This window comes from Corvus hawaiiensis, chromosome 1 (assembly GCF_020740725.1).
Source record: "Corvus hawaiiensis isolate bCorHaw1 chromosome 1, bCorHaw1.pri.cur, whole genome shotgun sequence".
In the NCBI taxonomy this organism is placed as follows: domain Eukaryota; kingdom Metazoa; phylum Chordata; class Aves; order Passeriformes; family Corvidae; genus Corvus; species Corvus hawaiiensis.
The window spans coordinates 69,840,931-69,859,324 of NC_063213.1; the positions used below are offsets into that span (position 1 = coordinate 69,840,931).

General features: G+C 39.1%; 1 protein-coding gene across 4 annotated transcripts in view; it reads right to left on the reverse strand.

Annotated features, from left to right (window-relative positions):
• Positions 1-8,377: 8,377 nt before the first annotated feature.
• The window catches only part of EXOC2 (exocyst complex component 2), a 184,116-nt gene continuing 174,099 nt past the window's right edge, over positions 8,378-18,394 (reverse strand). For all 4 annotated transcript variants that reach the window (XM_048310287.1, XM_048310269.1, XM_048310276.1 and 1 more), the window contains 4 exons: positions 16,107-16,229; positions 13,778-13,839; positions 11,887-11,946; positions 8,378-9,952 (listed from right to left, as the gene is read on the reverse strand). In XM_048310287.1, coding sequence (XP_048166244.1) covers positions 9,859-9,952; positions 11,887-11,946; positions 13,778-13,839; positions 16,107-16,229 — 339 coding nt within the window. In that variant the 3' untranslated portion in view covers positions 8,378-9,858. The remainder of the gene's footprint in view (positions 9,953-11,886; positions 11,947-13,777; positions 13,840-16,106; positions 16,230-18,394) is intronic.

An 18,394-nucleotide genomic window follows, 5' to 3' on the forward strand; every position in this document is an offset into this window, starting at 1 on the left:
GATGCTCCACCAGCCCACTGTGTCTTTGTTCTCCTCCCTGCTCTCTGCAGCATGATAAAAGCACAGGAAGGATGTTCCATGGCAAATTGGCCATCGGCCACTTTCAAAGGGGAGTCATTTAGTGAGATTCACTCATATTTGTATAGGCTGAAACAAAAAAAAAAGATCAACATGTGCAAAGCAACCAGACTGATCTTGCAAATACACTTCATCTTGGATCTGGCTGATGGGAAAAACACTCTGTTAGAGAGAATGTGACACTATGAATACAGAGAACACCTCCCTGCAGGCCTTAAACACCTATTTCTAGATGAGTATTTACCACCATGTGGTCAATCATGGCTGACCATGTCATGTACGAGTCTGGTTATTACAGCCCTAGTGTATTAGTTTTACTTTTCTTAAATATAGGCCTGTATGGGAGAGAGGGGGTGGGTGTTTGACTCGCCCTTCATTTCTGTAGCACAATGGAGCTGTCAAGCTTAGACCAAAATCTGTGAGCTGTTCTTCCCAAAGTGGTCAACCTGATAAAAAGGCTCCCCAGAAAGGTGGAACCATTTTTATCAGTGAGTGTTTATCACTCACTATTGTTGGTAAAAGCTAGCTAGTCAGACTGAAGGTCATAAGAGACAGAGGAAACCCACAACATTTCTTCAGTTATTTGAGTGACATGCTGCTCCCGGAAAGGCTGAGAAAGCTTTTGAAGACTGAGTAGTTTTTCATTCATGCGAACTGAGTTGGTTTTTTTGTTTGTTTGTTTGCGTGTTTTGGGGGGGCTTTTATTTTTTCTTTCTTTTTTTTCCCCCCTTTTAAACCTGTCTTACAGATAAAACTTGACACAATTCACCGCAGGCAGGAAACCCTGGAGGGTGCGGTCTGCTGGGTAGAGGAGAGGCTCAGGGCTTTGAGTATCTCACTTCCATCCCTGCCACTGGCACGGACTCTGGCTGCTGGGGGTGAGTCACCTCCTGGCTCCACATCTCCTAGGGACATGGTGGCACACCTGATGGGACAGCTCTGCTGTTCAGGACAGCCAGTGCCAGGCACATGATTTGGGGGCTGTCGAAGCTGATGGGGTGGTGTCTGTTGGGTTTCACAAATTCTGGTGTTCATTCCTGCAAACTGCACTCGGAGTCAGAGATCAAAGGCCCAGTGTCACAAGAAGCTACGCTGGATTTGTAAATTGAGTTTTCAGTATGTTCACAGATTGCATGTGAGGGTGGCAGAGGAGTGAGAGCACTGCTGCCTTCAGTGTAGCATCAAGCATGTCTTGTCATGTATGAGCCACCCTGACGTACCATGACTTTGCTCCAGGAGGACTTCAGGTTCACGTCTCTGCTCTTGCATCAACGCGTGTGGTCACAGGGGAGGTACCAGGGCTGATCTCATGTCAGGAGAGGAGCCTTGGGCACTTTGTCCCACCTCAGGCAGGGCTGCTCTTGACCCATCCAGCTCTAGACCATGTGTTCCTTGTCCCAGCCCTCTTCTTTGTGCCAGCCCTTGTGTTTGGCAAGCATCTGCTCAGTGATCTGATGCAACTAATGATGAATTCGAGGCAAGGGTGGAGTGCTTGGCCAGGGTGGCAATGCAGTAGCCTCACACTCCTCAGAGCCATGAGGTGAAGTGTTTTTTTCCAGCCTTGCAATTCCTCAGTCCCACAGCAGAATCCACTCTGAACACCATAAGAAAAGCACGAAGAAGTGTCTCAAGAGCACATAAGCTGCATGAAGAGGCACCTACACAAGTTGTTAGAAAGTCAGAAGTTCATGTTTAAACAATCCTTAGCTGTAACACTTCATCAGTCTTCAAAACTGAAATGTTGACCTTCACCTGTCCTCAATTCTTACTTTGAGCACCAAAACATCACTTGGCTCCTTTTTTCTGACCAAAAAAATCTTGAATTCATGGACTCAAACATAGAATGGTTTAGGCTGGACCTTAGGCCTCATCTAGTTTGAACCCCCTGGCCATGGTCAGGGACAGTTTTCACTAGACCACGTTGGTCAAAGCCCCATCCAATCTGGCCTTGAACACTGTCAGGGATGGGGCATCCAAAACCTCTCTGGGCAACCTCTTCCAGTGTCTAACCACCCTCACAGTAAAGAATTTCTTCCTAATATCTAATCTAAATCTCTCCTCTTTCAGTTTTAAGCCATTCCCCCTTGTCCTACCACTATACATCCTTGTAAGAAGTCCCTCTCTGGCTCTCTTGCAGGCCCCCTTTAGGTACTAGGCGGTGTCTCCAGAGCCTTCTTTTCTCCAGGCTGAACAACCCCAACTGTCTGAGCCTGTCTTCATAGAAGAGGTGCTCTCGGAGGAGCCCTCTGATCATCTTTGTGGTCCTCCTCTGGATTTGCTCTAACAGGTCCATGTCTTTCTCACGTTGAGGGCCCCAGAGCTGGATGCAGTGCTCCAGGTGGGGTCTCACCAGAGCAGAGCAGAGGGGCAGAATCCCCTCCCTTGCTCTGCTGCCCACGCTGCTTTGGATGCAGCCCAGGGCACCATTGCCTTTCTGGGCTGCGAGTGCACATTGCTGGAGCTTCTTGTCCACTAGTTCCTTCCTGCACAGCTTAAACCATGGGAATCAGGGCTCCTTACCCTAGCACAACCTACAGCAGCCTACATCCCATCTTAGGCGTCCAAATCTGCTTGTGAAGCTGGGCGCATAAAACGATGGGATCAGTACTGGAAAAGTAAATACAGAAGTTCACATATGCTATGGGGTGGGTTCCCAAGTACATTCAGGAGGCTGGACTGAAGCATGGGTTAACACAACTCAGGTGGGTCTCTGCAATGAGTACTCTCAGGAGCAGAAAACCACACACACACAGAATGTATTGCACTGGCACACAGGCTCCCCAGGGAGTGGAGTTTATCAAGGTTTATAAAGAGATTCAACATCCACACATATGGGACCCTAAGAAAAATTGCATATTTGCCCATGAACTAATCCATGAACCACCTGGGTTCGTAAAGCTGTTGCTGACTACACGAGCTAGAAATCAGTTTTCCCGTTTGACTCAACACTTAAATAATGACCCAAAAAGGTCAACCTGGGCAATGCTGCAGCACAAGGGTAAAATGTGCCTGTGAGAGATGTCTTCCTCACAGATTGTACCAGAACCAGTCCAGTTGTGCTGCTGATTTTGGAAATTTCAAAATGTAGAGTAGGTTTTATCCTTGTGAGACAGAAAATTTTGCTGGGGTTCATTTTATTCAGTTTTGTAGCATTTTTAATTGTTACAAAGAATCTCACCTTCCGCACCAAGATATCACCTTCTCCTGTTCCCCAACACGGGTGGGTGGAGATGTCTGAAGAGACAGCGATGGAGATTCCCTTTCCTGTGCAGGCTGTACCAAAGAGAGCTAGAACAGGTGTCTACCAACATTTTTTACCCAAATGGTTCAGAGCTCTCTCCAAATTTATTTTCAAACCTATGTCTGCCTGTAATTGTACCAGGTTCTAAAAATACGCAGCACCGTTAACATTTTGAATTTTAATTATCTGCTGAATATCTAAAAAGATAAGCTGGAACGGGAAGCCCCTCTGTGAGCAGAAGTACAATCTAGTTAAATGAGTGAAATTTATCAGAAAAAATGAGTAATGAGCAGTGAGAAAGACTGTCTCATTTTGCTAATTTTACTTTATAAATTATCTGATTTGACATTCTGTGCTAAAAATCTGCTTACGAACCAAGAAAAGTGAGGCATGTGCTCCACTTGGTTGAAGCAGAATCTCTGGCTGCAAAAATTCTGCTGCATTAGTACTGCAGCATGAAACCCTGTGCCACCAAAACAAGGCCTCTCGTGCTTGTTTCTAGATCACCGTGTATTTAGAAACAAACACGTACACCGGGCTTCAGGTTTGAGTCTATGCTGAGCCCCCTGGTTATCTGCAGTCACATCAGAACTGCAGTAATTTCACCACACAGGTGTCATCAAAGCACAGAAGCATGCAGCAAAGCTCTCCTTTCCCCTACCTGCACCCCATTTCAGGAATAAAGGAAAAGATAATTCTTAATCCTTAACTTGTATTTAATGCATTTTTCATGAGCTATATTGAGACCATCAGCCCATTCTATTTGTGCACTTTTGCCTGGGAATGGCAGTGAACTTTTAATATTAAAAGTTTTTTCCAGAAGAAAGAGGTGAAAGGCTGCCAGAATAGGCTATAAAACTAAGCATGTGTTAACAGCATCTGTTACAAATAAGGCTGGATTCCACTTTCCATTGTCTTACTCCTTTTTCCTCAAGTTGTTTAAATTTTCCAATTCAAAAGGAATTTGGCTGAAGATTTCCCTTACTTGGTCTTGAGCTCAAGGAGGGCTGCTTGCAGAAGAGTCGTACAAAACCTATTACAAGCCTTTAAATACTGAGGGTATGAGAGGAAACGAATACAGTTGTCTTCTGGGATGTTCAGACTAGAAGTAATTAGGTACAACAAAGAAGCCCACCCAGTCCCCCCATTTGTTCCCCAAAAACTCCCACAGCAGATCTGTCGGTGCTGCTGCTCCAAAAGCTGTTCTGTGCAGTGATAAATGTCGCCAACTGTGGCATTTAAGTTACTCACCAAGGCACATTATTTTAATGGACTTCAAGGTTGCACTGGTGATTCTCCAAAGGAAAGCCCCCTTGGGTTGTCACGTAATACTGAAAGGAGTATATAATTGACATGTATATGTAGTATATAATTTACATGTTCTGAAATAAATATACCATTTTGGACATGCCCTCCTAATACCTTCATTAAAGACAAGGTTTGGATCTCTGCAGCTCAAAACAGCACAGGAGAAATGGAGCTGAATTGCACATATCTCCTCTTTAACCCTTGGCAGTACTATATAAAACCAGAACTTAAAAGAGGTGAAGACAGAAATGGGTACCGTGTTCCTTAATGAAACTGTGTTCCCTGTTACTCCCAGTTTTGCCTTTCATTTCATGCCAAAAAAACTCTAGCAAGCGATGCTAAGTTAGAAAACAGCCTGTCAACCACATGAAGCCAAAATACACTTAACACGTAACACAGCTTGTGCAAAATTATTTTTGCCTATAATTAACCATCTAGCTCCCTTCTTTCTGGCTCTCTTTAAGAATGCTGAAAGAAGCAAAGTGTCCTGTGTTAGCACTGCAGAAGCATTCCTAACTACAGCCAACCTCATGTGTGCACACTTCGAACTAATGTTTGACACAGAAGAACAGCAGAACTGCTAATGAGGACATGGCAGGTAAATTGAACCATGTCTTTATCACTATATGGACGGGCTGGAACGTAACTAGGCATATTTTTATCCTTGAACAGTAAACACACCAAATTCTCTCCTAAAAATCTTTTAATGGAATTTACAAGTTACAATTATTTTTTATCTTCAGGTGTGGGTAGTCACCCAGAACTCCCCTAGTTACACAGCTAGACCAAAAATGCTGGAAGTCCAAAGTTGTATTTGAAGTCTATCACTATGTTTAACAAATTTCCAAATACTTCAATCTATCTGGAAGCGTGACTAATTCAAATAATATTTGCATCTTACTAGTTAAATAATGCATGTGCTATGGCTTGTTTTGACAGTAGTCAGAGTCTATTACTAACTCCTGACTGATGCTAAAATTTTAAGTGTCATGCAGAAACTACAGTTCCTAAAAACCAGAAACAGATTGCAGATACTGTATATCCTCAGGGGTCTCTCCTTCTATCCCTGGATAAGATGCACCTGATCAATCAGATCCATAGAGCCAAAACTTTACAAGGTTAAAGATCCAGACGTGAATTCTGAATCTCAGGCTTCTGCAGGGGCACTGCATTCAATTTTCAGATTCAATGTGTCCTGATGAGATCTTAGATCTTTTCCTTCTAATTTTTATAGATGTTATAGAATGAAAAGAGCAAAATAGCTGTTACGTTTATAGTGTGGAAAACATGTAAACCCCCTCATTTCTAGTGAGTCCAGAAATCTGCTTGGATACAAAGATCAGTATTTGCACCCATTGATACAATCAATATTGTACTATTTAATATCATCAGGAAAAACACAGCTAAGAGTATTTTAGCTGGACATATCCAAAGCTGTTGTCTGGAGTTGACTTAAATATGGTCTGGCAGTAGGTTTGGAAGTATAAATCCCCTGTGCAGGACTATCTCTGATGATCATGGTAACCATGGCAAAGGATTCTTGAAGCTTCCTTCTTCATGAGGCCAAAACTGTATCTAGGAAACTGCAATCTTCTACCTTCTCTTGGATTAGAAACAGAAAATGTCTATCAGTACCTCCAACATTAAGGAGGAGTTGAATTTCAGTACATTCAGTGTTAAAAAGGAGTTGAGTTTGTAAATACCTTTACAATAAATTTCCTAGGGCACTGCTTAGCTAAGTATTAAGACTTTTGCAGAGGAGGGATTTTGTCATTTAGTAGGTTCAGCAAAAAGCTCCACAAAATTCTTCTATCATGATTTAAAAAAAATATTGCCATTATACCTGCCTTTATATCAACAATCAAGACTTACTCTTTTTTTTCCTGAACATACATAAGAGCATTTTTAACTTAAGTAGAATCAGAATAAGCAATAATTGTTTTCCTTTTTTCCCCAGCCTTATGTTCTGTACAGTGTTACACTAGTTTTTATAGGCCTATTTTATCTGCATCAGACTACTTACCAATAGAGCAGGGAAACATGCTGTTGCTTCAGAAATGTTTCCTTGGCTCTGGATGGCAAAAGTCTGCCTGTGTAGAAAACAAAACAAAAATCTCACCTTCACCATAAAGTACTCTCTCTTCAGGGAGACGCAATAGTTTTGGCAAAGGTTGAGAGATTGGACCTGTTTTACAAAGCCAACAGTCACACGTTATTGAGCAGCCATAAGCCCCCTGCAAAGCACAACTGCTTCTTATTTCCTTCTTTGTTGCCATACAGTGAAATTAAACTGGCAGAGTCCTGGGAAGATGCAAGGGGTTTAGCACACAGAATACAACCTGCCTGATCCTCAGTCATCTCATGCCTATTCTCATCCTTAAAATTCAGCACAAGCATGAAAAGTAGCAGGACTGTGGTTCCTTCTATATTACTAAAACAAATGACTTTTAAAAAGCTGTAGGAAGATGTTTAACTTGGACAATGACACACTATGAGCACATTTCATAAACAATTTCTAAAGAACGTCAATGAAAAAAAACATTTTGTGAGACAGAACAGAATTTCTTCTTTCATGCTACTTATTTGAGCTATTCCATTAAGTTAACCCCCAGATATGTAATGATTTTTCCCTATTTTTTTCCCATCACTTTTATGGGGGATTAAAATATTTTTTCCTGTGTTGTTCCCTAATTACACTGATGCAGCATTTGTTTTTTATTTCCTCTTTGCCTACCTCTTGAACTACTCATGACTATTCAAAATACATGTCAAAATACAGTAATAGAAGAATGCCTCATCATCTCCAGAGGCTGAATATTTCAACACAGCATATTATGGTTGAATTTTCTTGTAAGTCTTTACCTATTTTTAGTAAGATACATTTTACAGCCTTATTACTTCCTAAATTTCTCTCTTATATGAGAAATAAAGCTCTCTAGGTTTTTACTTCAATGACAATTTTTTCCAGTTTGTATCTACTTTGGATTTTTCTAGAGGTTCAAAGTTAATGTAATAATTCAATTTATTTTCCTTTGTACTGTTTTCAGCATTTACCTTGCCTTAAATGTCAGAGCCTTTCACTTCTGTTACTTTGATTTCCTTGCAGTACCTCTTCTCTGCAAGCCGTAACTGATGATGTATTCTGGTGTGGTCTCCCCATCTTTTCCCACTTTCAACAACACTTTTTAAACCTAATTGTATCTTCTAACAGTTTTTTATTGCAAAACCCACACTGACCACTTCTTGTTTTTTGTAATCTTCTTGTCAGAGGAACTGCAGCCTGCTGTACATTGGCTATGAAGCCTCAGCAGTCCCAACTCCCCTTCCACGCAAGGGATTCCAATACCTCCTGTTGCAGCATGATGCTCGCTGACTTCCTTAATCCACGAAGTGGATTTATTCAAATGCAGTGCTCTGACTTGACTGATGGAATTCAAGGAATATTTTGATCGATTCCACGTTATTCTCGTTGCCGTCAATGAGATGTTCTGAAGTGTAAGTTACTACAGAGAAGCAACTACACAGAAGTCTGACTTCAGGTTTTAAAGACAAGCAACAAGCTGTTGTAATAAAAGATGAGTAAGAGAATGATCTTACAATAAAGAGATGTCTGAATGTGTGTTAATTCAGTATAGACAATAGAATAGGTTTTCAATACTTAGAACATGTCTGATACGAATACAGAAATGGTAGATTAGCAAAATTCAAAGAAATCACATTATTTTGGGAAGTGAGGGACTCAAGAAGAGCTTATGACCATATTTCTTAATATTTTATTATTCTGAAGTGAAATCTTTTACAGAACTGGATGACTATTTCAGTTAATACCAGCAGCTGGGACCATGACCACCTTAGAAAGGACAACAATTAAAACAACATCGCTCCAGGTGCTTAATGATAATAACATATATTTGAAGTCTCACACTTCCATTCAACATGCTGCTAATACTTACACAGAACTTTTTAACAAGTGACTACATGTGCATCAAACTTTCTCCAAAATTACGTATTATAGGAATTGTACACTGTATTTTTAAAGCACATAACTTAACTGGCAAAAGAAAAGAGCTAACACTAAAAAATTGCTTGAAAACTATGCACTATTCATGAAATGATTTATTCAAAATGACTTTAATTACAGGAAGAATATATTATTACTGCATTATTTAATTCCCAGCCATGATATCGGTTATAAAATTAAACTGACTTGTTACCCCCCAAAACAATGGCAGCCAAACTGTTCTTCTCTCCTGAATCCCTATTTCCCCCCATACAAATCCAATAACTAGTGGTGAACAGAGGAAAAGAGGACTGACTAACAAGAGGAAGACAGTGGTAGTAAGCCTGTAAGAGCAAGAAAAAACAAGAAGAGTAAGAAGGAAGAAGCAAAACAAATTACATATTGTGCTCTCCTTACTACGTGAGAAGCTATTAACTATTCTACTCCTTAACACCAAAGAATATTTTACTTGGACATTTTTTCTACTAATCTTATAAACTCGGAGTGCTTTTCTGCTAATTGCCAATGAAAGTAGAGCTTATTTCAGATGTGATGGTTACCATCAATATTCCAACAGAAGGGAGAAACAAGAGAGGCAGCAACATGTTTAATTAGAAATAAGCAAGAAAATAAAAGCCCCCAAGAAATCAGACTTATAAACACTGAAACTGTAGATGAGAACAGAAAAAAAAAGTTATCATTTTTAAATGCAAAAGAAGCAGTGTACTTAATATGGTATCTGGACAGTTTTTAGTCAGCTCTAGGGGGCAATGCTCATTACATACTTCTCAATAGTTTATAGAATTTAAATCTTCCAGTCACTTCAGTATTACTCTACATCTAGAAATTAAGATTGATACACTGAACAACATGAGTAATACTCAAATTTAAGGTGACATTTGCTAAAAATACATTTCAATGTATTATTAACAAGTGAAACTGAGACTGAAGAACAACGATGAATATTTCTTCATGAACAAGTGTATGTAAACAAAATTGACTTAATTCCCTCCACAAAGCGAAATACAGTAGACAGAAGGCCATTTTATCGAAGTACATAGGAACAGAAGTCTCACTCAGCAGGACATCCCATACCATTACTGAAAAAGTTGTATCTCAATTTATTTTCCAGTGGAATTCCTTTTGTTTTCTTTAGGGTGTTCAAAGGAATTGAAGTAGTCCAGAAAAAATGGACAATGTTTAAGCACATTTGTCTGCATTGTGCTGTTGTCTATGTTTTCATCATGGCTGATGAAGAAGCTTGAAAACAGGTCAGTTGCAAGTGCATGCTGCTTTTGAATTTGTTTAGCAACTCTTCTAGTAACCTGTAAAGGGAAAATAGTTACAACTTTAGGAGATTCTGAAAAGGGAACAATTACTGTGAGTTTTGACTATTCTGTCTGGGACTTCAGGTACACTGTCTGCTTTTCTTCTGTGTAGCTGAATTGCAAATTTCAGTTCTCAGCCTTGTCTTTGGAAGTTATTTTGTAGATTTCTCTTAAGTATCATGACTGAAAGATCAGAGATAGTATCACTGTTCTAGGAGAAACATTAATTCACCCCAATCATGTGGTTTTGTCCCTAATAGATAAACTGTGTACGAGTTCATTTGGAGGCATAAAAATGGTTAATTTAGATCTACTGAGCTGTCAAGAAGGTACCTGGTGCAGTGAATAATATTTATTATAATCCACAAATGACAGGTGTAGGAGCAGTGGTATTGATGGGCCTGTCGTAGAAAATATTTACTGTAACAGTGGAGATGCATTAAGTTATTTTACAGTCTTGGCTGGGTGTTTTATTTTCTCCTTTTTCTAGGGAATAATGTGATCTCTGAACTTTCTGCCCCATTTCAAAAACAAGCCACCTAGGGCAGACATGTATCACCTGAACTCTTTGGCATGCTGCACTACTGAACAGCCAGTAAGAGAGAGAAAAAAAAATTACACTGTGTGGTAAAAAAACCCCAAACTAGCCCAAGAATAACAACTTAAACCAAAAAATCAGTATCTGCTTCCTCAGCGGGTCCTCTGGAAGATGACTGTGTCCACATTCATCACTTAGCATCATAGCAGTGATTGTGAATGAACACACATAAACAGCTCTCAGAGCACAAATGTGTTATTTTACACAAATACATGTAGGTTACAACGAGCTGCCTGGAACAATGACAATTGTCATGTTGTGACCTGGGAAACAGAACAAGTTCTGCACTCTGGGACTCAAAACTCTGAGGCAGATGTAATAATGATGCAGTTCTTGATTCTCATCTGTCTCATGAAGCTCAGATGCTTGTAACTAAGTGAAAAAAAAATTTCTACAGGTGTTTTGGAAAATTTGAGTTAAAAGATCTGTCCTTACTCAAAACTGATGTCTAACAAAGCACAAGAGCTAAGTAAGATGAGGAGGTATCTTTAGACTTGTGGCTAGTGAAGAGTAGGTTTGACTAAACAGACAGAGGACAACTGAAACAAGGCACAGCCCACAGACCATGAGCTGCACAAACAGTCTCTTTATGTGTCGACAAAATATTCTAAATTCTGACTGCTAAGCGCAAACTGATTTGATGCAGGAAAGTGCAATGAAACCAATATCTAATTCAAACCATTTATACTTACACTACTCTGCTCATTACAAATCTGTCCTAGTTTTACCATACTACTCTTTATTAAGCTGTGCTTGTAAAATAGGCTACCAAATACTAGGCTGGATGCAGCAATGGAACCTGTTCGTCAAAGGTTGTTATAGTGGAAAAGGAAGAACCCAAAATTCCTCCTCCTGATGTTAAGAAAGAGCCAAAGACCTTCCTTATTTGTTTTTAAAACAAAACATGCCATTTCTGTGAGTTCTCCATGCATCAGCTTGCAAAAGCCTGACCTTTGTTCTCGGCCATTTTTTTAATTACTGCTAAATTCGGTAATATAATACAATGGAACTCAAAGAAACCTTAAGATTAACAAGGAAGGCTAAAATAGACTGATACTACAAGACAAATACAAAGCTGCACTGAACTGATAAGACTAGGATGGGCAAGCAGGATATGTCACAAAGCCATTGGCTCTTCTGGGTAATTTAATAGCCCATGAACAAGGCAAGGACTGAGCTTATTCTTTACTCTGTCGACAGAGGCCTCTGCTCTGGAATTTGGAGGGGTCAAATACAGTGAAAGTTAACCCTCCTATAACAAAGTTTTCTTACAAGTGTAAAAAGCAATGGCTCCAAAGACCATAAAGGAAACAAGAAGGTGTATTGTACTCACTTTCTGTCAGTTCCACTTGAGAGCTGAGGCAAGGCTTCCAAAGCTTGCTTAAAGCTTGACCTGCAAGGAAGACAAAAATACTCATATTCTGCTAGTAAAAGACTCAGCATTTATGGTTTCCCTCTATAAATTCTACAGAGAAATGCTATATTTTATCCATTAATTTTTTTCAATAAATTGACAGAATATTTACCTGAGACCTGACATTCATGTGCAAATTGAACATGAAGTAGTGATGGGGTCAAGCAAGTATCTTGACATTCCTAATGCGATGTACATCATACATCAACAGGAAATGTTAAAACAGCAGCCGATTTAAGACTGTGCTTGACATCCTGGACTGTTCAAGAGTTAACAGGCAGTGGCCAGCCTGCCTTCTGCCTGAAGTGACCACCAGTGTATGAAGAACAGATAAAACATTGATTTTCTCTTTCTGCGCTTAGTAGGGCCACTGCATTCTGCCTTATAGAAAGGTGCCTACAAAGAGAATTACAGTAGGTTTGCATCAAGGTAACACAGAGTCATAGAACAATTTAGGTTGGAAGGGACTTCAGGTCCAACCCTGATCTCAAAGTAGGGCCGATTTCAAGGTTAGAGGAGATTTCTTTGGGCCATTATCCAGTCAAGTTTTGAGTAACTCCAAAGATGGGGTTACCACCCCACTCTGGGCAACAGATGTGGAACGGAAGTGAGGCAACAATGCAGGACCTGCATAGATAGGTAGAGTCTTGTCAGCAAAAGATTAATATGGTGACCTGTGGCAACTACTACTAGTGACAAGTCCAGGAATAAAAAAACCTCTACAATGCTCCATCTTTCAGGGTTCACTGTGCTTTGCCCTCCGATGATTACAGACAATACAGTTTCCATTTTATCCAACCTGAGCCAGTGCCAAGTAGTGTTCTTTTAGAGGCCTTTGTCACTATCAGACACTTAGAATAGGGAAGTGAGTACTCCGAGTTGGACTGCAGTGACACCACAGGACACCGACACTGTGAAGACACATTAAGACTTGCAAGATCTACAAAACTGTTGATTAGGTAAGATGACCAAATTGCCCCCTGCAGGGACATGTAATGCAAATCTTAAAAGAAGTGAAGGTTATTAAAATAATGAATGAATCTGCCCATATCCAATCCTCACCATAATCACCTAGAAATTTCAGTCAATCAACTTTACTCAAAACTTCTGACAGCTATCATAGCCTGTTTTCACACGCCTTGGCTGCATCAACCACTATTGGTGCTAATGCTTTTCCTTCCCCCTTTATACTAATGTGTGTGTGTACCCCACACTATTTATCTTTGGTCTTGCCTCAGTGAGAAATGACAAATTGCTGAAAGCCTTTTGAAGGTGTTGATTCTAGGAAAGAGTGTGAACCTGAATTCCCTTTCCCTGATTAGGTGTGTGGAGAAGGAGTAGGGTATTATATAAGCCTATGGAGAGCCCTAATTCTCCATATCCCTATAAGGGGACCCTGCCAGTGTCTGGATCTGTAACCTCTCTCATGCCTCTGGGCAGGTTATTTGTTTTATGCTTTATGAGATTGCTGTAAAAAACTGGATAAAACTCATCAACAACATCTGCTTGTGTCTGGCTTTAGCATAATTATCCTCAGCAGCTGTGTACTGCTGTTAAGAAGTTTTACAATTTTTTTTGGTGGCAAATAATAGTTTGTGTCTAAAAGTCCAAGTAAAAAACAACAAAAAAGTAACAATTTTCTTTCAGCTTATAAAATCTTGCTAGTCATCTGTTCTTCGTATATTTACCCAGTAGATCACATATTCTACTTGAAGCAAAATTTCTTCATTCTGAATTTACATTGTGTGTTTTTTGCATGTTTACAAGGATGCCATTACACTGCAAAAAGTGACATTACAGCACATCTTACTTGCTTTCAGGTGTTAGGTATATGGCCACGGTATCCCTCAATGCACAGATTTCAAGTTTTGCCTAAAGACAGAAATACAAAAATTGAAACAATGACACAATGGCCTTTCACCAAGTGTATACCAGTATCCCAGAGCTTCACCTTCTTGAGAGGCAAATACTATTGCACACTGCAGTTGTAAGCAGCCTTGGCTTTTAACAGGTTATTTCCTGTATTATTTGTTGCCATGCTGCTCTGTCAGGAGACTGCTCAAAGGAACAATTTCATACTTTTGATTCAAGCCAAACTGTTTACGTAGTCACTGTGTAGCAGTCAAAAAACACTGGTTTGTCTTTCAGTAACAGCACTAAATCTTCAATTCTGTTCCACCTTCTCTGTACTGTGATAGAAAGACAGAAGGATGCAACTTTTGGGTTTTTTTTGTGAAATACAGTGAGCTTAACTTCTCACAGCACTGCTTAGCCAGGGAGGAAGGAAATACAAAAGTACAAAAATCTGTCAATACACATTTTATGCTTGCTTCTTGTGTTGAATTAATTTTTTTCCATCAGATGAGGAAGTAGAATGATTGTACTTCGTTTCTTGTGTGTAGCCAGGTGGGCACAAAAGTTTGGGGATTTTATTCCTGTACTGTACTGCGTGCTCAAGTATTAATTTTCACTTAGGCAAACTGTGGAGGAGCCTGAACTCAAAGATTAAACAAATTTCATAGATCATCCTTTGGTCTTTGAAGAGCAATCATTATCATAATAACTTTTATATGAAATACAAACATTCTGCAAGAGATCATTAAGTAATTTCATTTAAAAATATAAAGTGAACTTCATAAAAATTCACATTCTGTTCTTTTAAGCAGAAAGATGAAATTTAATCCAGTTAGACATTACAGTAACTGATCTACATTTAGACACAACTAGTGACATTAATCTTCCAAAACAGAACTTTTAACAATGCAACACAGACAACTAATTCCAGTTCTAACGAAAGCCTTTGACTTCTAGGTATTTTCCTCACCTCTCCTCCTAGGTAGGAAGACAGCTAAAAGTAATGGTTTTTTAGAGCCAGAACTTTCTGGCACAAAATATAACATAGCCACCCACCAACTCTATACTCATAACTTTTTGAAACGCAGAATATTTTACCTCTTTTTTATACTGTGCTCCAAGCTCAAGAGTTTTGGACTTTTTAAAGTCCTATACCTAAGATTCTGGAGTCTTTTTTACATTTTAGGAGGTACCAATACCCCATTCTCAAGTACCACAGCCTAAGTAAACCTGGTGGAAGGGCGAGCCTGGCAAAACTGTGGGTCATGGGATGGGAACACAGAGTGAGGCTTGATTGAGAATTTTTTGTTCAGCCTGACAAGGCTCTGGTGACTCTCACACTGCTGCTGTCTGTCAGACAGGATTTTCCATGTTCAGAGGAACAGAAAATGACCATGAGTGACAAACTTACAGTAAGGAGAGAAAATCCTTTCAAATACGGGTTTAGGCAGCAAGTCCCTACAGTGGGTTGTTTAGTCAGACAAAAGGGATGTATTCATAGCTTTGTTGTTATTCATGGATTTGTTTTAAATAGGGAGTCAATCTTACTTGGCTGCAATCTTCCTATACTAATTCTCTGTCCAATGCCATTACTACCAGCAACTGGAAAATAAGGCTTACAACTGGATAACTATTTTCCCATCATAATGCAAGAATGCTGTCATGTACAATGAAAATAGGGAGTTTGCTCTTTTTCTGTTACAACCATAGCAATCTGATTCAAAGGGATTTTTTAAAAAAAGGTGTTTTTCTTGGAGTCCTTTAAAGCTTACTCAACAGCAAATACAACTACCAATCTAGCTGTAAATAAAACAAGCAAAGCTATTCTACCCATGTTACAGCAACAAGGTATTGTAGAGAGAATATAACAAGTGACTAGTTCTGCAAAGTCTTACAAGATCCTACTGCATCATGTTTTCAAGATTTTTAAATCTCAAAATATCACTACATTTTTTCTTTTTTTAAAGTGATTTTTTTATGTCAGGCCAAAGAGAGTATTTAACAACATTTCAAAGAGATACCATTATGATGCTTTTTATCTCATAGGATACAGGTAGCCTTTTAATCCTGTCTGACACAAAGATAACTCTAAAATATAATCAAACCCAAGAACCAGTATCCCAAAGGGTATTCATCCATGAATCTGAAATAGGTTGTAAACTAATCCTTTTTATCTCCTTGCTTTCACTGCTACAATAAATCAAACAAACACCCAGATGATACCTCTATCTGTTATTCTCAGTTTTCTAGATTCAGATGTTTGACAACACAAAGTATTCAGGTACCTGTAAAGCTCCATTTTTGCTGAAGGATGAAACACACTGCATCAGTCGACTCAGTTCTTCAGAGACTGCTTCTACAACCCTTGACATTACCCGAGGAACTAAGTCTTTGGAAATGGTAAACACCTAAGTTTTATGAAAGAAGAACCATGAGCACAACATCTACATTAACAGAAACATTTTCAATACTAACATTTCAATAAAAAACATAAACCTCTTTGACTGAAAGGTCTCCTTCATTTTTATCAATGTACAAAAAAATTTCAAAAGCAACTAGAATATGAAGGATGTCTTTTGATGCTTGCCCTGCACTTGGACCAATCCCCTCTGTTAATAGCAAAGTTGGCTATATGATATGTGATAACCTTCTTGCAACACCAAAAAGCAGCTAAACTTCAAAATATGTGCTCTTGTCTGACGGATGCAGGTAGTCAGGTGGCTGTCTTGACTTGATAGATTGCTGTCTTGTAGATAGCACCTTTAATTCAGAGTTGTGTGACTGACTAACACAATTACACATTCAGCTACTTTTTACCCATATATTTTGCTATTTCTTCTAGACTCCTTTTTATTTGACCACTGTTGAATGGCTAGTGTTGTTATGCTCTGTGGCAGAGATAAACATCTGACAGCCTGTGGGAGTACCTGAGTGTCAATGGATTTTCATTTAGATTCTGCCACTGCTGTCATTTATTAGTTCCCTGGCAAAAAAAATTAAACCTTACTGGCTTTCCCATGCATCAAGGCCACCTTTTTAACTGCTTATTTGTATAACTTTTTAAAGTGGCACTTTCAGAATAGTAACTGCAACACAAAATTATTAGATCTATGCTTGAAGCGAAGTATGAAGAGACCAATCTTCCTTAAAGGGAGCTTTACAGAAGCGAGAAATTGTTGGTGGATTAAAAAAAAAAGGGTATGATTTTTCTACACAGAATTGGGGAAAACGCGGGCCAAGAGGTTGGAATATAGGAGGAAGTGAGATTATAGGTTAGACACACCAAACTTGTGTCAAAGCTTAAAGGTGATGATAAAGCTGCATAAAAGTGCACAGGGCTGGGAGAGAAGATGACACAAGAAGCTGAAGTGATGTATGGAGTGGTGTATGTAAGCTGAAGTGTGTGACTGGAGCAGTGCAAGAAGGAAAATGAACGTATAAAGTTTTGAAACACTTCCCCAGTTTCTGCTTTGAAATGGTCTAAAGAATTAAGTAGTGGAATGATTGTTTTGCTAGAATATGTTTGCTTTTACGCAAAGTTTAGATCTCATGTCTGACAAGGACATTTAGTGACTGACAGAAGATACCAATACATACGTGTAAAAATAAATTAAGGAAAAAAAAACCCGAAGAAAGAAAGATTCCTACAGAGTTTTCAGTGATTAAAATTAAGAATTGTGTACCAGGCATTCCATAAAGCTGACCATTCCAAAAAGCAGGTCTGCACCACAAGCTAAGTACACTGACCACATAAATGTCAGCTACCATCTGTTACCAGTGCTGGAAAGGGGTTATCTTACTCAGCACCAAACACTGCTGACCAATTCAACACAAACATACCAGGAACATGCCCAAAGATCATCTACTGAGAAGAGAATATTTCTGCCTGCAATGAGCACTCTTGAAGTTACTTTACAGAATCCAGGAAAAATAATTCTCAGCAAGGGTGAATCATCACAAATTTGCAATAAGAAGCCCTTATTTTGATTTCAGCTAAATTTGAATTCAGCAGTAGAGAAACAATTTCCTTTCCATTTCAGTCTATCCTTGCTGTTCATCTGATGGTTAATTTTTGCTGTTTCAAACTACAGAAACTTGCAGCCTTGCTAACTAAACTTAAACCTGACCCAGCTTACAGAATTTCACCAGTCGAAATGGGAGTTTCATCTTGACACACGTTCTCATATTTCTGTAATATTTTACATCTAGAAATTTACAAGGCAATGCTATTTAGGCCAGAATCAGTATCGGTCTCAATGAAGAGAGCACAGCAACACACCCTTCTGCTGCAGCATTTTAACAAGTATGAATGTTTACAAGACTAGCTCAGTAAGTCACAAATGCCTCCGAATTTTTTAAAGCAAACTCTCTGATTTCCATTTTAATAAATTTCCACTACCCTGTAAAACAATATTAAAAACTATTACCATGTTGGTATATGTTTTTAGTGTTTCTTATTCCCTCATTTGGAAGTATTTGGTAAAATCACGATGCTTCTGTGTAAGTGCTTCTGCTATAATTTAACACTGAAATTGTATCAAAAACACTGCAAAGCAAATTTGAAGTTCCTGAA